We start from the raw sequence: 20,223 nt of genomic DNA on the forward strand, positions 1-20,223 counted from the left end.
TAAACATTTAAACATTTAAATATTTAAACATTTAAACATTTAAATATTTAAACATTTAAACATTTAAGCACCAACAAAAACAAAAACTCATGAAAGTTAGGTGAAAATAAAACAATAAATACTGTTGTGGATTAAACTGGTCCAAAAGGTGTAGGCTGAAGCTTCGGCATATTATTCCTGCCTTTATACATGACATCTAATGTTACAAACACCTGCAAATACTAAGTTTCAGTCACATCTGAAAAAGAAGACAAAGTTTCTAACATTTAAAAAAATAATAATAATAAAAAGAAGAAAATGTAACTAAATTGTCAAGCATTTAATACCAGACAAGTAGAGATTAAAAGTATACACAACCAAAAATATTAACTGTCATATAAATTTTGTATATTAACTAAGTGTGTAACACCATTTTTAATATTTTTTAACATTTACTAAGTAACACTATTTTTAAGATTTTTTTTAACAATTACTAAGTGAGTAACATAATTTTAAACATGTTTTAGCATGTACTGAGTGAGTGACAAGATGTTAAATATTTTTTTAACATTTACTAAGTGAGTAACACAATTTTAAATATTTATTAAACCTTTCCTCCAATTTTGACTCTTTGACAGATTCACATTTCTACTTTAAATGTGTCGTCCTTCTGTTCCTTTTAAGCTCTTTCTTTATAAAATCAACAAAAACATGATATGATTATTTGCAGGATCTGTTCAGCTGATGTATTTAAACATGTATTTGTTTATCCGGAATAACCTTTAAATAGGTCCGGAAAGATGTTCCTGACGTGGACTGCGTTTCCACCCGGAATGTATATGTAAACGGACCTAACAACAGAGACCGAATGCAGAGCAGAGCAGAGCAGCAAGTCTTCACTCCCTGAACCTGTTCTCTGTGGATTTAATCTCTGTGTGTTTGTTGAAGATGTCTGATGAAGAGGAGGACTACATGTCAGATGCCTTCCTCAGTAAAATGTGAGTCTTCTGTTTGTCTTTATTTAAAGATTAATACTCATGTTTATATGATCAAGATTCATCAGGGTCCTCACAGTTTGGCCTCTTAAGACTTAAAGGCTAACAACAACAACAACAACAACAACAACAACAACAATGAAATAAGCAACAACAATCAATGATAAAAAACATTGGTATGGGGTCAGTTATCTACGGAAGAGGATTAGGGACACTGAAAGCAAAACATTTGAATGTAAGGACGAGCAGAAAGAAAATGTTCTAACCTGTAATTTTGTTTTAATTCTCAGATCGAAGTTAGAATTCTGACTTCAATCTCAGAGTTCTAGAATTCTAACATTAAAGTCAGAATTCTAGAATTCTGGGACTAAAGTCTTTAACCTTAGAATTCTAGAATTCTGACTTTATTTTTCTCAAGAGTTCTACATTTCTGAAAAAGAATCAAAATTCAGAGATTAAAGTCAGAATTCTAGAATTCTGACATTTTTTCAGAATTTATACTTTAATAGCAGTTTCTGGATTTTTTTTATTTTTCTCAGAAATTCTAGAATTTTTACATTAAAGTCAGAATTCTAGAATTCTGCTTTTTTTTTTAACAAAATGCAGATTTTTTTTCTTAGAATTCTGACTTTAATCTCAGAATTCTTGAATTCTAGAGTTCTACAATTGTGAGATTAAAAAAAAAAAAAAAGATATCTGCCTAAAAAAGACATTTTTGCCAGCCCGCCCTTTCTTTTTTTTTTTTCATTTAAATTTTTATTGAATTTTTAAGAAACATATAAACACATAAACAAGTACAGGGTGCTTTAAAAGAATAAATCTTGTTTTGGCATAGACATACTCCGACATGTCACATAAAAATCGTAGACAATCAAAACAAATATATCACTTATAACAATAAATCCAAATATAAGAAATCCAGTCCTTTAAGTGAAAGTGTGTTGTATTTAGTCTCTGGCTCCAGTGTTCCTATCAGTTTTTGAATATTTCCAAAAAAGTTCCCAGGGGCTTGTCCTGTCCTCCATGTTGCCCTTCAGTCTGCAGAGCATAGACTCGTAGGACGCTGTCTCTACCATTGCTTCCATCCATTCCCTCAGATTTGGAGAAACAGCTGTTTTCCAATGTCTTAGAATAACTCTTGAAGCTGTAACCAGGCCTACCATGATAACAGAAAATGTTCTTTTCGATATTGTTGGTATTTGGGATCTGTCCCCTAGTAGGCACATGACAGGAGTCAGGGGGACCACAGAACCAGACCATTCACTCAGGAAGTTCACAATTTTTACCCAGAATGGAGCCACTAATGTACATTCCCACATACAGTGCAAAAAAGTTCCCAATCCTGTTTTACATTTCCAACACTCATTGTCATTCATCAGTTTCATTCTATGTAATCTCACAGGGGTATGGTAATATCTGTGTATAATCTTATACTGTGTGAATTTCCCTCGCGCCTCCCTTACATACTTCCCACAACCTGCCAGCCCGCCCTTTCTAAAAAAAAACATTTTTAGTGGCCCCAACATTCTGATTTTTCTCTTAGAATTCTGACTTTTGTTCTAGAATTTATACTTTAATAACAGAATTCTAGAATTTCTGAGAAAAGTGAAAAATTCTAGAATTCTGATATTAAAGTATAAATTCTAAAACAAATTCTAAATTTAACAGATGATTTATTTTTTTAACTCTGACTTTAATCACAGAATTCTAAAATTCGAGAGTTTTACAATTCTGAGATTAAAGAATTTAAAAAATGCCTTAAAAACAGTTTTTTCTTGCACACTCAAAAGAGCCAGCTTTTAGAGACCCTAGTCCTCTTCCACAGCTATCAGCTAAATTGTTATTTGCAAAATCAGAATAGCCCGTAATTTTCTCCACTGGTGCATCATGTCTAATGTTACTTATAACAGTGTGTGAGTGTGTGTTCATTAAACGCTTTAAGCCTGAATTTCGACCTCATTGTCATCTTGTGTTCTTCTCTCCATCAGTCAAGACGTGAAGCCAGGCGTGAGCATGTCGAGGAGGGTCAAAGAAGCGATGAAGAAGGAGACCAAGCATAAAGAGACCAACATCAAGAACCGACAGAAGACCTTCAAGGAGCAGGAGACAGAAAGTAGAGAGGCAGCTTTACAGAACACCATCAGCAATGAGAACAAGGGATTCGCTCTTCTGCAGAAAATGGGTTACAAAGCTGGTCAGGGCCTCGGGAAGAAAGGCAAGTTTCTTTCTCCTGATCACTTCATCGTTTTCTGCTCTGTATGTTTTTCATGCTCTAACGTTTATTTCTGTCAACACTTCAGGAGCAGGGAGGGTGGAGCCTATTCCACTCAATATCAAAACAGGTACGTTTGAAGCTCAAAGTGTGTATGGTAACATGTGCAAAACCAGCTGATGTCTTATACACACACACACACACACACACACACACACACACACACACACACACACACACACACACACCTCTGTGTTCTGAATCAGACAGAGGTGGGATCGGGATGGAGGAGGTGAAGAAAAGAAAAGCAGAGGAACAACTGGAGAGCTACCGTCAGAAAGCACGAGCCCAGCAACAGAATGAGACCAAATCTCTGGAAGACTTTCGGTGAGGTTATGAGGCGGCTCTGAGATGCACCATGCCCCCAAAGGGGTCTTTAAATAGACCTGTTCCAGAGTCTTGGTGTGATCACGTGCTTTTTCATTCCAGGTCGAGAGTTCGGACAGAGAGAGAGGAACGCAAGATTGAAGGAGATCTCGGGAGGAGTCAACGAGCCTGTTCGCAGCTCGACAGTCAGAAGGTCAGTTTCAAAGTTTGACTGCATTAAAAACAGACATGACTCTGTAGTGGAAGTCACTGCATTAAACACAGACATGACTCTGTAGTGGAAGTCACTGCATTAAAAACAGACATGACTCTGCAGTGGAAGTCACTGCATTAAAAACAGACATGACTCTGTAGTGGAAGTCACTGCATTAAAACAGACATGACTCTGTAGTGGAAGTCACTGCATTAAAAACAGACATGACTCTGTAGTGGAAGTCACTGCATTAAAAACAGACATGACTGTAGTGGAAGTCACTGCATTAAACACAGACATGACTCTGTAGTGGAAGTCACTGCATTAAAAACAGAAATGACTCTGTAGCGGAAGTCACTGCATTAAAAACAGACATGACTCTGCAGTGGAAGTCACTGCATTAAAAACAGACATGACTCTGTAGTGGAAGTCACTGCATTTAACACAGACATGACTCTGTAGTGGAAGTCACTGCATTAAACACAGACATGACTCTGTAGTGGAAGTCACTGCATTAAAAACAGACATGACTCTGTAGTGGAAGTCACTGCATTAAACACAGACATGACTCTGTAGTGGAAGTCACTGCATTAAACACAGACATGACTGTAGTGGAAGTCACTGCATTAAAAAAACAGACATGACTGTAGTAGAAGTCACTGCATTAAAAACAGACATGACTCTGTAGTGGAAGTCACTGCATTAAACACAGACATGACTGTAGTGGAAGTCACTGCATTAAAAAAACAGACATGACTGTAGTAGAAGTCACTGCATTAAAAAAACAGACATGACTCTGTAGTGGAAGTCACTGCATTAAAAAAAACAGACATGACTCTGCAGTGGAAGTCACTGCATTAAACACAGACATGACTCTGTAGTGATGGATGAACACAACAGTTATGACGTTCTAGTTTATCAGAAAGAAAGAAGTTCTTGTTTGTGCTCAGCCTTCTTCGGGTGTATTGTTTGTTTTCAGGGCATCCTTGTGCCCAGGGAGTTGTGGTACTGGCCTAAAGTGGAGTCTGAGGAGGAGGAAGATGATGATAAGGAGGAGGAAGAAGAAGAGGAGGAGGAGGAGGATGAGTTTGTAGAATTAACTGTGAGTATATGTTGACTGTTTTTGTTCAGTGGTGTCATGTGTAAAGCTTTTACTGGTCGTACTGTTATCAAACCAAAGTAAAAGACAGATATGTTAAAAGTGCTGAATCCACTGAATTTAATTTGAGTTTCTCTTTCACAGTCCTTTGACAAACTCCAGATTCTGACGTCCTATCTGAGAGGAGTCCATTTTTACTGCATATGGTGTGGGACCACCTACAACGGTAAGAGTGAGAGAGTGATAACAGCATGGTGACAGGGTGACTGCTGTCTTTAGAGCCTTAACTGGTGATTATATGTTCTTTTCTTTGTTTACAGATGAAGATGACTTGTGCTCTAACTGTCCTGGAGACACAGCTGCAGACCATGATTGAACTTGGGGGGATCAAAGTGATCATTTTATGTGTTACATAAATCATAGAACTGTTTAATGCAGGAGACGTTAAGTCCTGGTTTGATGCATGTTTGCAGGATGTTGTCTTAAAATCGTCCTTACTTTGATAAATCCAGTTTGATATTCAGGATGTGGTTTGAGTATTTGTAGATGTACAAAGTGTCTGAGACGTGTTCAAAGAGCAGTCCATACTTCTGTTTTCATTAAATGTTTTTTTTTATAGAGGTTGTGTTGTGAGTCTTCCTGTTTGCTCGTTTGAGAGGTTCTAACTTCAGTTTATAGATTCTACATAAACATGTGTGTTCTGGTCTCTGTCTGTAGTCTGAGTAGTATCCACCAATCAGGTGTCAGCATGAGAAACAGTCTGTATGGAGAGCAACAGCAGGTGTTCTAGAATTCTGAGAACAAATGGAACATTCCATGAAGAAGGTCAGAGCTAAAGAAACATCAGTGTCTCTAATCCTCTTTCATAGACCTCCATTCAACAAACAAACATTGTAGACGTAGTTTTCTTCTCCTCTTGAGGACAGACCTGACAAAGCTTGACTTTGGACTTTTGACTAATCTGCATCATGATGTTGTTATTTCAGCAAACTGAAGACCCGTTAATTACAAGAACATCACAAGAACATTAGTTCCTGTTTCAGGTTCATACCACTGAAGGAAGCCAGAGGGAAGCCTCTGTGGGACTGTTTACAGTGAAGCTGAGACTCAGCAGGAACAGAGGAACGGGAGCTTCATCATGGGATATAATGAACCAAGAAATGGAGTTTGTTTGTAATATTCTTGAACTAAAATTGGCCCTAAAAACTACAGCTCCCATGAGTCTTTGGTTTGGGCTCAGTCAGGCATTCTAGTTTATTAATGTGAACAAAATAATCATTAAGGCGCCTCCAGCCTGTCTGTGGTTATGTACATTTGAAGAAACATTGAAACTCAAATTAATTAAATACAAGAGAATAAGTGTAACTTTTAGAGGTAGCGATGACCCGAGTTTCTCTACTTAATATTTCCATATAATTGTTTTTAATTGAAGATGAATTAAGTTTAAATGTCTCAACTGTATATATCTTTCAGTTTACTCTATTCCTAAATTATTTATGTAAATTAATATCAGCAGATCATTATGTTACATTATTTTTTACATTTTTTGTAAACATTTTTCATAGAATCTGAAAACAAAGTCTGGTCTCTGGTAGCTACTCTGTGGCCTTGCAGTATGTCTCAGTCTTCCTGGGTCTGTATTTATAATTCACACTAACAAACTGATTATAAACATCCCATATTTGAATCACACTGTGTTTTTTCAATACCTTGTGTGTTAATAAAAACCTGGTGCAATTTTATCTGTGCAATAACTTACCTTACTATCTATTCATAAGATAGGAGTGTACAGGGTGTATATACCTGTAATATTTGCTATATTCTATTTTATTTTAACCTTTATTATTTGTATTATTATTATTTTTTGTGTTATGATTATTATTTTAGTTTTTATTTGTATTCCATCCGTCCATCTTCTTCCGCTTATCCGGGTCCGGGTCGCGGGGGCAGCATTCTCAGCAGGGAAGCCCAGACACTCCTCTCCCCGGACACTTCCACCAGCTCTTCTGGGAGGATACCGAGGCGCTCCCAGGCCAGCTGAGAGACATAGTCTCGCCAGCGTGTCCTGGGCCTTCCCCGTGGCCTCCTCCCAGTCGGACATGCCCGAAACACCTCCCCAGGGAGACGCCCGGGAGGCATCCTAACCAGATGCCCGAACCACCTCATCTGGCTCCTCTCGATCCGGAGGAGCAGCGGCTCTACTTTGAGCCTCTCCCGGATGTCTGAGTTCCTGACCCTCTCTCTAAGGCTGAGCCCAGCCACCCTGCGGAGAAAGCTCAATTCGTCCGCTTGTATCCGCCATCTTGTTAACCTACAAAGCCCTTAAAAATCAGGCACCCTCGTATCTTAAAGAGCTCATAGTGCCCTATTATCCCTCTAGAACTCTACGCTCCCAACATGCAGGCTTGCTAGTTGTACCTAAAGTCTCTAAAAGTAGTATGGGAGGTAGAACCTTCAGTTATCAGGCCCCTCTCCTTTGGAATCATCTAGCAGTCAGGGTCCGGGAGGCAGACACCTTCTCCACTTTTAAGTGTAGACTTAAAACTTTCCTTTTTGATAAAGCTTATAGTTAGAGCTGGATCAGGCTTGGACCAGCTTTTGTCATGCTGCTATAGGCCTAGACTGCCGGGGGAACTGGCACACTGACACACTGGGATCCTAGCTCACCTTCTTCCCCCCAACCCCTTCATCACTTACTTTAACTCTGCCTGTCCCATTAGAGTTACTAACCATAGACCTTTCTGGAGTCCCTGAGCTCCCTTGTCTCGTAGATTCCTCTGAGCTGCCGTAGACGTCCTCCTGCTGCGGACGATCTGGACTCCAGCTGATACGGACGTGCTGGACTCCAGCGGCAACAGCTTCTACGACTCATCTCATCACTATCACCTCTCTCTCTCTTTTACTCCCCTCTATCTGTCTTTCCAGACCCAACTCAGTCGAGGCATGATGGCTGTCTAACATGAGTCTGGTTCTGCTGGAGGTTTCTGCCTGTTAAAAGGAAGTTTTTCCTCACCACTGTAACTAGCTAAATACTGCGATGTGCAATGCTCATGATGGATTAAGGTGGGGTCAGACTGAGTCTTACCCTGTCTTGGTGTTGGGTCTCTGTTCATAATTTGACATAGAGTGGTCTAGACCTCCTATGTTTGTAAAAGCGTCTTGAGATAACGTTTGTTGTGATTTGGCGCTATACAAATAAAGATTGATTGATTGATTGATTGATTGTTCTTTCGGTCACTACCCACAGCTCGTGACCATAGGTGAGGGTCGGAACGTAGATTGACGGGTAAATTGAGAGCTTTGCCTTCTGGCTCAGCTCTCTCTTCACCACGATAGACCGGTACAGCGCCCGCATCACTGCAGACGCCGCCCCGATCCGTCTGTCAATCTCCCGCTCCCTTTTCCCCTCACTCGTGAACAAGACCCCGAGATACTTGAACTCCTCCGCCTGGGGCAAAGACTCCCCTCCGACCCGGAGAGGGCAGGCCACCCTTTTCCGACTGAGCACCATGGCCTCAGACTTGGAGGTGCTGATCCCCATCCCCGCTGCTTCACACTCAGCTGCAAACCGTCCCAGCGCGAGCTGGAGGTCACCGCTCGATGGAGCCAATAGGGCGACATCATCTGCAAAAAGCAGAGACGGAATCCCAAGGCCACCGATCCGGAAACCCCCCGCCACTTGGCTGCGCCTAGAAATTCTGTCCATAAAAGTTATGAACAGAACCGGTGACAAAGGGCAGCCCTGGCGGAGTCCAACCCCCACCGGGAATGAATTCGACTTACTGCCGGCAATGCGAACCAGACTCTGGCTCCGACAATACAGAGACTGAATGGCCCGTAGCAACATACAATTTATTTGTATTGTTATTAATAATACAATTTTTAACTATGTAAGTACATTGTTGTATTCCCCTGTCTAATCTAATTACTTTTTTTTACTTGAAGCTCATTTTGTGTTCCAGTGTATTATTATTTTTATAATAATAATTACTATTATTTCATTATTATTACTATTATTATTGTATTATATTATTATTATTATAATTATATAATTATGATCATTATTGATTTATTATTATAACGTTATTATGTTATTATTGTTATTGTTATTACTTTTATTAATATTTTAGTTTTAGTTTTTTTATTATTATTATTAGTATTAGTATTATATTTCTAACTATGTGGGTACATTGTTTTATTCCCCTGTCTAATCTAATCTAATAACATTTTTTACTTAAGAAGTTAATTTTTGTTTTCAGTCATATTAAAACGGATCTGGATATTTTTGACACAGTGCTGATATTTCCGACGTCATTTGAACGCGCCATGAGTGACGCGTTCTGGAGAAAACGAAACTCACTGTCGGTGCAGGATCTGTGGGGTCTGCTGGGATCTGGAAGTAGACAGGAAATAGAGACAGGAAAAGATGGACTGCTGTTACCTCTGCTCCTTGTAGAAGTTTGTTAATTAATGAAATAATTTTTAAAATGAATTGATGTTAATGTTTGAACTGCTGACGTCATGATGGAGGGAGAGAACTACGTCGCTAAACTGAACGAGTTTGGACAGAGGACTCCTTCAGTCATCAGATATGAAGACGTGGGAGTTGAAGGGCCGGACCACATCAGAACGTGAGTGGATACAAATCTCTGGTTCCATGAGGGGCCTGTAGAAGCATGCAGGGAGCAGGTCCACACAGATCCAGGACTTTAATGTGACCCCCAGCCTCCATGTCTTCAGTGTTTGTTTGCAGAAAGTTTGTGGGCCTAAAGCATGTTCAGATTCTGCCTCCACGTGAGTTCATCCAATCATGGAGTTAACTTCTCAGTAACACACATGTCACAGGACTGTTCATGTGTAATAAACTGAATGAGTATGCTGATGTATGTGTAGAGGAGTTCTTCACCTGTAAGGTCATGTTTCCACCGAAAGTACCAGGAACTTTTTAGCTCTATAGGCCTTAAAAGGACTTCACGGCTGCCTTACACAGCTTCACATGATCAAGTCAGTTTATTTATTCTGCACATTTACAAAAAGCTTGAGTTGCCCCAAAGCTTACTGTAAAAGCTGGGAGTTTAGAGTCTGCCTCAGACCCTCAGGGCTGTGCTCTTGGAAGAAGTACCCTCTGAGCAAGTCCCAAGAACTTTCGGTAACCCACAGAGTCTGAGTAGCTACACGTTTAGGGTTTGGTCAATACAATTGGTACCCCAACAGAAGGTTGCCATCGCTCGTCCTAAACCCCAAATATCTCCAAACAGCTGCCATAGAGGCATTTCAAGGGTCCAGCTCTTTCAATTAATCAATCTTTATTTATAAAGCGCCAAATCACAACAACTGGTATCCTCAGACTCTTTCCAAACAGAGCAGGTCTAGACTGGACTCTATGTTCTATTATTAACATCAAGACCGGATCAGATCCAGTCCCATCTTACTGACAGGACTCAGTCTGATCTCATCTTAATCCACCATGAGCAGAGCACTTTGCAGCATTTAGCAAGTTACAGTGGCAAGGACAAACTTCCTTTAACAGGCAGAAACCTCCAGCAGGACCAGACTCATGTTAGACACACATCTGCTGAGACCGTGTTGGAGAGAGGGATAGAGGGAGATGAAGAGAGAGAGAGAGATGATAGTGGTGAGACGGATAGTAGTAGTTGTAGCAGCTGGAGTCTGGCACGTCCACAGCAGCAGAGATCCAGAGGAACCTACGGGACAAGGGAGCTCAGGGACTCCAGAAAGGTCTATGGTTAGTAACTTTAATGGGACAGGAAGAGTTAAAGGAAGAGACAGGCAGAGAGAGGAGAGAGAGGGGAAGACAGGATCCCAGTGTGTCAGTCTAAGCCTATAGCAGCATAACTAAGACCTGGTCCAAGTCTGATCCCGCTCTAACTATTAAGCTTTATAAAAAAGGAAAGTTTGAAGCCTACTCTTAAAAGTAGAGAGGGTGTCTGCCTCCCGGACCCTGACTGGTAGATGATTCCAAAGGAGAGGGGCCTGATAACTGAATATCCCCAAACATCTGTCAAAGAGGCAGCTCCAGGGTCCATCTCTTTGACCCCCCAACTGGGAAAACCTTTTGATCACTGTGCACCCTCTGTCACTTTTCTGTTTACTGTGTTTTGTGATTTGATCTCAGGTATACCGTCAGAGTCACCCTGAATGGAAAGGCGTATCCTGAAGGAGTGGGGAACAGCAAGAAGGAAGCCAAAAAGAATGCAGCTAAAAACGCCTGGATAGCCTTGATGAAGGAGACGACTGAAACTGTAAGATTATTCTTGATTTCTGAACTAAACTAGAGCTTTACACAGGAAGCATGTCCTGAGCTCTGTTTTGTATCATCCTAACAGAGCGAGAAAACAGCAGAAGTTTCTGTTACACCTGTGCAACAGACAAATAACAAGGCTGTCAACTTTGTAAGTTGGCTCAACGAATACGGGAACAAGACTAGACTGTTGGTAAAACCTGTGGAGTCTACAAGAGAGGGAGCTAATAGTGCTTTTCAGTAAGTCATTATAGTAGAAGTTATTCTCGTTAAGGAACTAACTGAAAAGAAATCAAAAGTGATATTTGTGATGCTGAATTCTGTAGCTTCGTGGTTGGTGATAAGGAGTATCCAGTTGCAATCGGGAAAAACAAGAAGGAAGCAAAGGAGGAGGCAGCAAAGCTCGTGTATCACGAGATATGTGGCAATAAAACTACAGAGGTAAGTCTTTGATCATATAACCAACACCAACTGAAGTCACTGCATTAAAAACAGACATAACTCTGTAGTGGAAGTCACTGCATTAAACACAGACATGACTCTGTAGTGGAAGTCACTGCATTAAACACAGACATGACTCTGTAGTGGAAGTCACTGCATTAAGAACAGACATGACTCTGTAGTGGAAGTCACTGCATTAAGAACAGACATGACTCTGTAGTGGAAGTCACTGCATTAAAAACAGACATAACTCTGTAGTGGAAGTCACCGCATTAAAAACAGACATGACTCTGTAGTGGAAGTCACTGCATTAAAGACAGACATGACTCTGTAGTGGAAGTCACTGCATTAAAGACAGACATGACTCTGTAGTGAAAGCCACTGCATTAAACACAGACATGACTCTGTAGTGGAAGTCACTGCATTAAACACAGACATGACTCTGTAGTGAAAGCCACTGCATTAAACACAGACATGACTCTGTAGTGGAAGTCACTGCATTAAAAACAGACATGACTCTGTAGTGGAAGTCACTGCATTAAACACAGACATGACTCTGTAGTGGAAGTCACTGCATTAAAAACAGACATGACTCTGTAGTGGAAGTCACTGCATTAAAAACAGACATGACTCTGTAGTGGAAGTCACTGCATTAAAAACAGACATGACTCTGTAGTGGAAGTCACTGCATTAAAAACAGACATGACTCTGTAGTGGAAGTCACTGCATTAAAAACAGACATGACTCTGCAGTGGAAGTCACTGCATTAAAAACAGACATGACTCTGTAGTGGAAGTCACTGCATTAAACACAGACATGACTCTGTAGTGGAAGTCACTGCATTAAAAACAGACATGACTCTGTAGTGGAAGTCACTGCATTAAAAACAGACATGACTCTGTAGTGGAAGTCACTGCATTAAACACAGACATGACTCTGTAGTGGAAGTCACTGCATTAAAAACAGACATGACTCTGTAGTGGAAGTCACTGCATTAAACACAGACATGACTCTGTAGTGGAAGTCACTGCATTAAACACAGACATGACTCTGTAGTGGAAGTCACTGCATTAAAAACAGACATGACTCTGTAGTGGAAGTCACTGCATTAAACACAGACATGACTCTGTAGTGGAAGTCACTGCATTAAACACAGACATGACTCTGTAGTGGAAGTCACTGCATTAAAAACAGACATGACTCTGTAGTGGAAGTCACTGCATTAAAAACAGACATGGGCTCAAAATTTGACATTCTTGTCTTTTGTTAAGTTTTCATAAATAGAGAAATGAGATCACTAAATGTTTTTTGTAGCAGGCTGTAAACATGTTTGACATTTTAACATGGGGCTCTATGGAGACTAACTCACTTCTGGAGCCAGCCTCTAGTGGCCACTTGAGGAACTGTGTTTTTTTGGTACTTAATCATTGGCTTTTATTTACAAAATCAAACTTGTTTTCAAGACAGAGGATGAGAAAAGCAGCGGTGTGTCGAGTCGACAGGAGGAGGAACTGAACATCATCAGGTGAGTACGAACATTTGAAATGTTTCTATTGGCTGTTACTTGTTTAAACTAACGTCTGATTGGTGTTGGTGTTACAGCGATAAGAAACAGAGCCCGAGTGTGGTAACTAAAGGCGTAGATGTTACCGATTCAAATTACATCGCACTCCTCAACAACTACTGTCAGAAAACAAAGCGGTTCCATGATTACATCTTTGAGAAGAGATCTGGTCCCGCTCATAGCCCTCTGTGAGTACGGCCGTCGACTACACGGTTTGAAAACTTGGTTTGAAATACAGTGATCTGAATATTTCTGTCTGCCTACACAGGTTTTATTACAGAGTCACGATCGACAAAAAGGAATATCCCGTGGCTGAGGGCAAGAATGTCAAGGAAGCCAAACAGAATGCGGCTCAGCTGGCCTGGTCTGCTTTTCAAGAGCAGTCAGATTTTGACAGCAAGGTAGGTCAAGTGTTCTGTTGTTTTTAAATGATAAGTGTGATTCTTTTTCAAACTGCAGTCACAAGTTGTCAAGCTTGGAGGAAAGCCACATAACAAATGAACCCTTCGTTTTTCCCTCCAGTTATCTCTCGGGTGTGTTGTGTCTGATGAAGTTACAGCAGCGACGTCGTCCACGCCATCAAGGACACCGTAAGACATCGACTGACAACCACTGCAGATTGTGAAGTTTGATTTTCTACTAACGTCTCATTTTATTTTCTAAACAGGTCAAGTGACACCAACTCAAAAAGTGCGCCAACAACTTCAAGTGACTCTTTTATTGTTTTTAGCAACCCATCAACTCCTGCCAAAGACCAGGTTTGTTATAATACTGCTGCGGTGTACAGAGCTATTATTGCGTTCACATTTGTGGATACGTGTTCACTAGGGGTGCAACGATACCAAAATTCACGGTCCGGTTCAGTTCGATACGTTTTCGATACAGAAAAAGAGAAATGTGCATTCCTTTTTTTAACTTGTAGTTCATTGAAATTACCAACATTTGTTTCAGCTCAGAAGCACAGTTTTTAAATTAAATTAAATGTACCAGGGGCAGCTAAACCTGACACGTGTTCTGCTGTGCATGGGGGGATCGTGCGTGCGTGCGTGCGTGCGTGCGTGCGTGCGTGCGTGCGTGCGTGCGTGCGTGCGTGCGTGCGTGCGTGCGTGCGATACAGAGAGCAGAATTGTGAACTCAAGACCACGTGGAGACAGAAATGACATCCCGTCATGTAAATAAGATAAATAACAAGGATATTTAGTCTGTTAAATAAAAGAACCAGGTATAGACCATAGACTGTAAAAAATATGGACGTAGTATCCGTGATGTCACCCATCTGTTTCTGAAGAGCTGTTTTGAAGCCAATCGGCTGCGGCAGCCATATTGCTTCTGTCGAGCCAGTGTGACGTAAAGAGGCGGGCTTTGAGCCTCCTAGCCAACAGCTGCAGTGTTCCTGCAGGCAGCTGTGCCTCTCATTGGAAGACGAGTAATCTCAATATCTTTGAAATTACCGAATTAGAAAAAAATTCACCCCCCTCAAAGTGAGAGGACATCGAGAAATTAGCTAATCAGACTCCACTCATCTTTTGTACCAGGCTGTAAACATGTTTATTAATGCTGCAAAGATCGTCTTTTCCCCATTCATGTTTATGTGACTTCTGGTACTTCCGGAGCCAGCCTCAAGCGGATCCTCGATGAACTGCAGATTTTAACACTTCTGCATTGACTCATATTTTTAGACCGGAGGTTGCCGCTTGGTATAGACCTGATCTATGAGAGAGGGAACCTTGAACCACTTCTGCTTTGACTTCCAAGAGGGGGCGGGACCCGACGGGTGCGCCCCCGTTATAACGGCAGGGGAAACACTGTCCGGTATCAGACTGAAGTCTTACCCAGCATGCAGTATAAGACCACAAGTAATGCAAATACGCACTTTAAAACCACATCACCCGGTCTAACATCACTACAGGACCACAGAACAACTCTGCTCTGCAACCAAAGAGGACACTCGTGCTTCCATCTCCTGCAGGCGCGCTCACACACACATACGTGAACATATGAACACAGCAGACCGTTGTATGGTGAAATATATATTTCCAGATGAAGCACAGTTAAAACAAACGTGACCAGCTTAGACTGAATGAATGTGGGAGGAGCGAGCAGTTCAGTGGACCTGCGCTCGACAATGCAGTCCAGAGGAGTCGGAAACAGATCCTCTGAACTTTCAGCACAGAGCGCCTCGTCAGAAGTTGATCACATTAATATAAAATTGCGTATCGTTCGGTTCATAGGGCGAACCAAACCGTGACCACTGTATCGAACGGTTCCATACAGATACATGTATTGTTGCACCCCTAGTGTTCACATTTGTGGTCATTGTTCACATTTGTATACCACTTTACGCATTCAGAAGTATGTTTTCACCTTTGTGGATGTGTGTTGCATTTGTCGATCTGCTTACACATTTGTGGATATGTGTTAATCACGTTTGTTTCTACTAGTTAAGAATTGAAGGAGGATTTCTCTGAGCCACTCTTCATCTTTGTAATAGATTGTGAGTTTATAAACCTGAATATAATCTGCGTTATCTTCTTCTGTCCCACGACAAACATTCAGAGTCCTGCTGTGAAGCCTAAAATAAAGTAAGCTGTCTTCTTGGACGTGTTGTAAATCTGCACATTTTGTTTCTCCTGACTCTGTCGCTGATTGTCGTTCTTGATGTCTTTATTAGACTCGCTGCCAATTTCAAAAATGCCCACGACCGCAGCAAAGAGGTAAAGTGAAGAGATATTAATCAGGCATGTTTTGGCTTTGTTTGATATTTGAATCTCTTTATCAGGACTTTATTTTGCTTGATTAGGATATGGTTAACTTCAACTGTAAGAAAGACGGAAACAGTCTGAGCGAGAAATCATCGAACCAGTCCGTCACCTCCAGGTAGGAAAATACAACGTGTGTGTGTTATGTTCATGATGCAATAGTTGTAAAAAATACTCACTCAGTCCTTTCTGATGATCTCAGCAGGTTTACTTTAGAGTTTGACTCCATAAATCTACTTGGCAAAGGAGGCTTCGGTTTTGTTTTCAAGGCACGAAGGAAACTAGAGGACAAACTTTACGCCGTGAAGGTCGTCCACTGGAAACAGTAGGTCAAGAGTGACTGATTCATGGGACATGTGCTTCACGAGCCGTGCACAGCGAGCCTAAGTTCATTCATGATTTTCCTCTTTGGATCAGAAAAGCTCTGAGAGAAGTGGCGGCGTTATCCGACCTGAACCACAGCAACATCGTTCGATACTACACCTGCTGGCTGGAGGATTCAGAATACCACTGGGAAGGCACAGCAGACAGTTTCAGCAGCTCCCAGTCAGTCTCACCCTCTTTCTGAAACCCTCACAGCTTTAGATTCACTCCATGTGAAGGTATCTCAGCTCTGCATCCCTTCTGTTTTTAGGTCGACCGGTAACTCAGAGAAGAAGTGCCTCTACATTCAGATGGAGCTGTGTGAGAACAGAACTCTGAAGGAGTGGATAGATGAGAAGAATATGCAGAATTCAAAGAAGTCTCAGCGAAGTTTCAAGAGGAGAGAGGAGAGTCTTTGTATTGCTCTGCAGATAGTCGGTGGAGTGGAGTACTTTCACTCCATGAACTTCATCCACAGAGACCTGAAGGTGAGGCGGAGCGACTCAGATCATTTAAAATCAGAGTGAAAAGAGAAGCTACATGTTTGTTTGTCTCCCACCGTCAGCCTGCCAACATCATGTTCGGGAGAAACGGGGAAGTGAAGATCGGAGACTTCGGCCTGGTCACCAATGAGAACGACGACGATGACAACCTGGTGGAGAGGACCGAGCGCAAAGGAACCCGGTCGTACATGGCCCCTGAGCAGGTGAGCCGGTCCAAGTGATTCAGAGGAGCACGGCGTAGAACAGATTGAAGCTGTGCCTGAAACAACAAGAGGCCAGCTCTTCCCTCACACTGCTTCTGATTTTCTCTCTTTGTTTTCTGACAGATGAGCGGGAAGACTTATGACAAAAAGGTGGACATATTTGCTCTGGGGTTGATCTATTTTGAACTCCTGTGGTACGTCTCCACTTACATGGAAAGGAAGGCGGTGAGTTCCTCTTGTCACAGTTTTTCCTCTCCATCAGACTTTAATATAAGAGCTTGATTTAACACAAATCTGAAAAGCCGTCATGTGTACGTGTTGAATAATGTGTTTTTGCATCCTCTGTCTTTTCATGAATTTCAGATTTGGAACGATGTCAGGACCCAAAAACCTCCTCAAGGATTTTCACACAAATTCCCCCTCGAGGTACACCAGGACTCCATCTTTACTCTTCTTTACAGCGTCCTCTTTAAGAAACTTTCCCCAGGAACTAGAGACTCTGTGAGGAACTATGTGTGTTTCAACAGCAGGAACCAGGGTCAAACTTTCGTTCTGAGGTAGTTAATCTCCCCCTGAAAAGTCCCTGCTCGGGGGGTAGTACTTTCTACAGGTCCAGGAACTTTAGGGGGCGGGGCTTGCAGTGTTGAACGTCTCTGATTGGTTGAGTATCCTCGGTGTTTTTATCTCCCCCTCCATCCACACTAACCTCACACACACACCTGTGATTCTCTTGGTTTAATACCTCCTGAACATCGGTCTTCTCTGAGCCTGATAGTGTGAATGCGTCTCTGTCAGCTCCCGGTGTTCCAGTCTGAAGAGCGACCCTGTAAACTGGAGACCTTCAGCTGACCGTGTCAGTGTTTGTGGAGCTGTGGCTCAGTGGGTAGAGTCGGTCGTCCATCAACAAATGTGAACGAATGAGATTAGCTAACACTGATGGTCCCTCACTCCATAGCAGGCTCCACCATCAGTGAGTGAATGGGTATGAATGGGTGAATGTGACGAGTGGTCAGAGCGCTATATAAGTACAAGTCCATTTACCATTTGTGGAGTTTACAACAGCTGTTGAAACACAGAAGGAGTCCTCGGGAATGCATCCTAGTTTAGTTTTTATTCTCCAAATATCCTCATCAGATATTTAATGATCGTCTAAAGACGTTTATGAGGGATGCATCCGGCTGAGAGTCTCCAGTTAACAGGGTCACACTTTAAACTGGAACACCGGTCCATCTCTGACACTGCTTTAAAATCTGTCTTCTTGCTTTAAGTCGAGCGTTTCAGACGTTTTGAATCCTCTTTGTCTCTAGAGCTCGTCTCCTTCCAAGAGTTGATTCAAAGCTCGATCAGAAACAGCACAAGAGGAATCTATTATTATTATTATTATTATTATTATTATTATTATTATTATTATTATTATTAAGCAGGAGGTTCAGTGGGGGCAGATTGAAGGGACACTCAGACTTCATTAATTGATGTTAAACAGATCAAAATATCAGTTTTTTCTGTGTTTTGTTGCAGAGTCAGATAATAAAGTCGATGCTGAGTGTGAAGCCAGAAGACCGACCTGAAGCAAGTCAACTGAAGACAGAGCTGGAGGAAGGCTCTCGTATACTCACGGCCCGTAAAGACGCTCATCGTGACAATCGGACCTTCTGATAGCGTCACGAGAGGAAAACGGTTGTCAGCGGGTCGCCACGGTTATCTCATGATCTCAATTATTTGAGCTGATTGCTTTCATTTCCAACATCTAGATTTTAAATGAACAAACATGTCTGTAGATAAAGATGGACGACGCTTCCATTGGCCTCTCAGACGGCACGGGGAGCTCTAGTGGTTTGGGCTTCACTTTTGGGGAGTTGCTGTCATGTTGCTCATATTTATGCAGTGTGATAAAAAACGAACCTCCGTCATGTTTTCCAACATTTAAAGTCAGACTGATGTCTCTAAATGCCGCCTTGTTGCACCTTGTTTTTTGAAGTCTTTTAAGCACCTTATTAGAAAACGAGCGCCCCTCTCTCTGATGCACTTCTAATGTTCAAACACGCTTTAGTGTCTGGAAAAAATACTTGTTTTTTAAAGACAGGCAGGTTCCTTTTTCTGCTGGTATGAAATATTATTCTAGTCAATGTGTTAACTTCCACTGGATCCGCTCTGTTGCGTTCGGGCAGCGTCTCTGATCCGGCAGGTCGGCGTTCTGAAAACGCAACCGGTGGGTGTTGACGGACGAGAGAACACGGAGCCGGACTGCAGCAGATCAGAGACAGACCAGACATGGATCTGGTGGAAGCCCTAGCCCTGATTCTATGATCAGAGCTGCACACTATGCAGCGGTCTATTATGCAGAAATAACAGACCTCACAAAGCCGTTATCAACCAATCAGGAGTAAATATTAAATGAACAGTAATAATAATAATAATGCAAATATAATAAACTTGATTTTTAAAGAAGTGCTAAATTTAAATCAGTTATGATATTTATGGATTATGGGGAAAGTTATCAAGCCACAATGTATTTTGATGAAATACTCAAAGCAAAATAATGTATCCAGAAGAAAGGGCAAAATGTTTTAATCACAAATAATCATGTCCTGTGAGATGTCCTGGTCAGCTGGTTTTAATATTTTTATTCTTGAATTGGTTAAATGTGTTTACAGTGATGTCATGTCACGACCCCTGCTCTGTAAATAAATGTTAATTGCACTCTAAAACTTTTACATCTTGAGTTTAAAGTTTTCATTTCCTTGATTTTGTTTTAAACGATGTTTATGTGACGAGTTTTTAACTGATTTTGAAAAAGTGACGCTCTCATACTGACATTGCAATAAAATGAGATTATCAGATCGGTTCATCCTGAATTTTAGTGTCTTTGTTCGGGGCAGTTTTTCTGTGAAAGAAGTCTACTATCCCTCACCCTGAAGTCTCTGTTTAGAGCTCTGTGTTCTGTTATTAACAAAGACCCAACATCAAGACCGGATCAGATCCAGTCTCATCTTACAGACAGGACTCCGTCTGATCCCATCTTAATCCACCATGAGCAGAGCACTTTGCAGCATTTAGCAAGTTACAGTGGCAAGGACAAACTTCCTTTAACAGGCAGAAACCTCCAGCAGGACCAGACTCATGTTAGACACACATCTGCTGAGACCTACCGTGTTGGAGAGAGGGATAGAGGGAGATGAAGAGAGAGAGAGAGGTTCAACATGATTTTATTTTGAAACTCTGTCCGTGTTCCTGGCCTTGACTGTGGAGATCTGCAGCTAGAC

The 20,223-nt window shown here is 41.5% G+C and overlaps 2 protein-coding genes across 3 annotated transcripts; both read left to right on the forward strand.

Moving 5' to 3' along the window:
* Nucleotides 1-810: 810 nt before the first annotated feature.
* On the forward strand, nucleotides 811-5,485 carry gpatch11 (G patch domain containing 11). The gene is made up of 8 exons (XM_034681628.1): nucleotides 811-977; nucleotides 2,963-3,189; nucleotides 3,275-3,316; nucleotides 3,453-3,573; nucleotides 3,676-3,766; nucleotides 4,746-4,868; nucleotides 5,010-5,091; nucleotides 5,186-5,485. Exons 1-8 carry the CDS (start codon nucleotides 928-930, stop codon nucleotides 5,239-5,241), a joined length of 792 nt encoding a protein of 263 aa, XP_034537519.1. The 5' UTR covers nucleotides 811-927; the 3' UTR covers nucleotides 5,242-5,485.
* A 3,723-nt stretch (nucleotides 5,486-9,208) lies between these two features.
* eif2ak2 (eukaryotic translation initiation factor 2-alpha kinase 2) lies at nucleotides 9,209-19,808 on the forward strand. 2 transcript variants are annotated; one of them, XM_034681622.1, is made up of 19 exons: nucleotides 9,209-9,496; nucleotides 11,002-11,128; nucleotides 11,213-11,367; nucleotides 11,454-11,568; nucleotides 13,032-13,093; nucleotides 13,171-13,320; nucleotides 13,401-13,533; nucleotides 13,655-13,722; nucleotides 13,800-13,890; nucleotides 15,689-15,714; nucleotides 15,804-15,846; nucleotides 15,933-16,009; nucleotides 16,094-16,216; nucleotides 16,309-16,437; nucleotides 16,526-16,742; nucleotides 16,820-16,960; nucleotides 17,084-17,185; nucleotides 17,324-17,386; nucleotides 18,479-19,808. In XM_034681622.1, exons 1-19 carry the CDS (start codon nucleotides 9,387-9,389, stop codon nucleotides 18,614-18,616), a joined length of 2,070 nt encoding a protein of 689 aa, XP_034537513.1. In that variant the 5' UTR covers nucleotides 9,209-9,386; the 3' UTR covers nucleotides 18,617-19,808. The 2 variants fall into 2 exon arrangements, with proteins under 2 accessions (XP_034537513.1, XP_034537514.1); XM_034681623.1 differs by having other exon boundaries at nucleotides 9,222-9,496; nucleotides 16,097-16,216.
* Nucleotides 19,809-20,223: the final 415 nt, after the last annotated feature.

Source organism: Notolabrus celidotus, chromosome 4 (genome assembly GCF_009762535.1).
Source record: "Notolabrus celidotus isolate fNotCel1 chromosome 4, fNotCel1.pri, whole genome shotgun sequence".
Taxonomy (NCBI): Eukaryota; Metazoa; Chordata; class Actinopteri; order Labriformes; family Labridae; genus Notolabrus; species Notolabrus celidotus.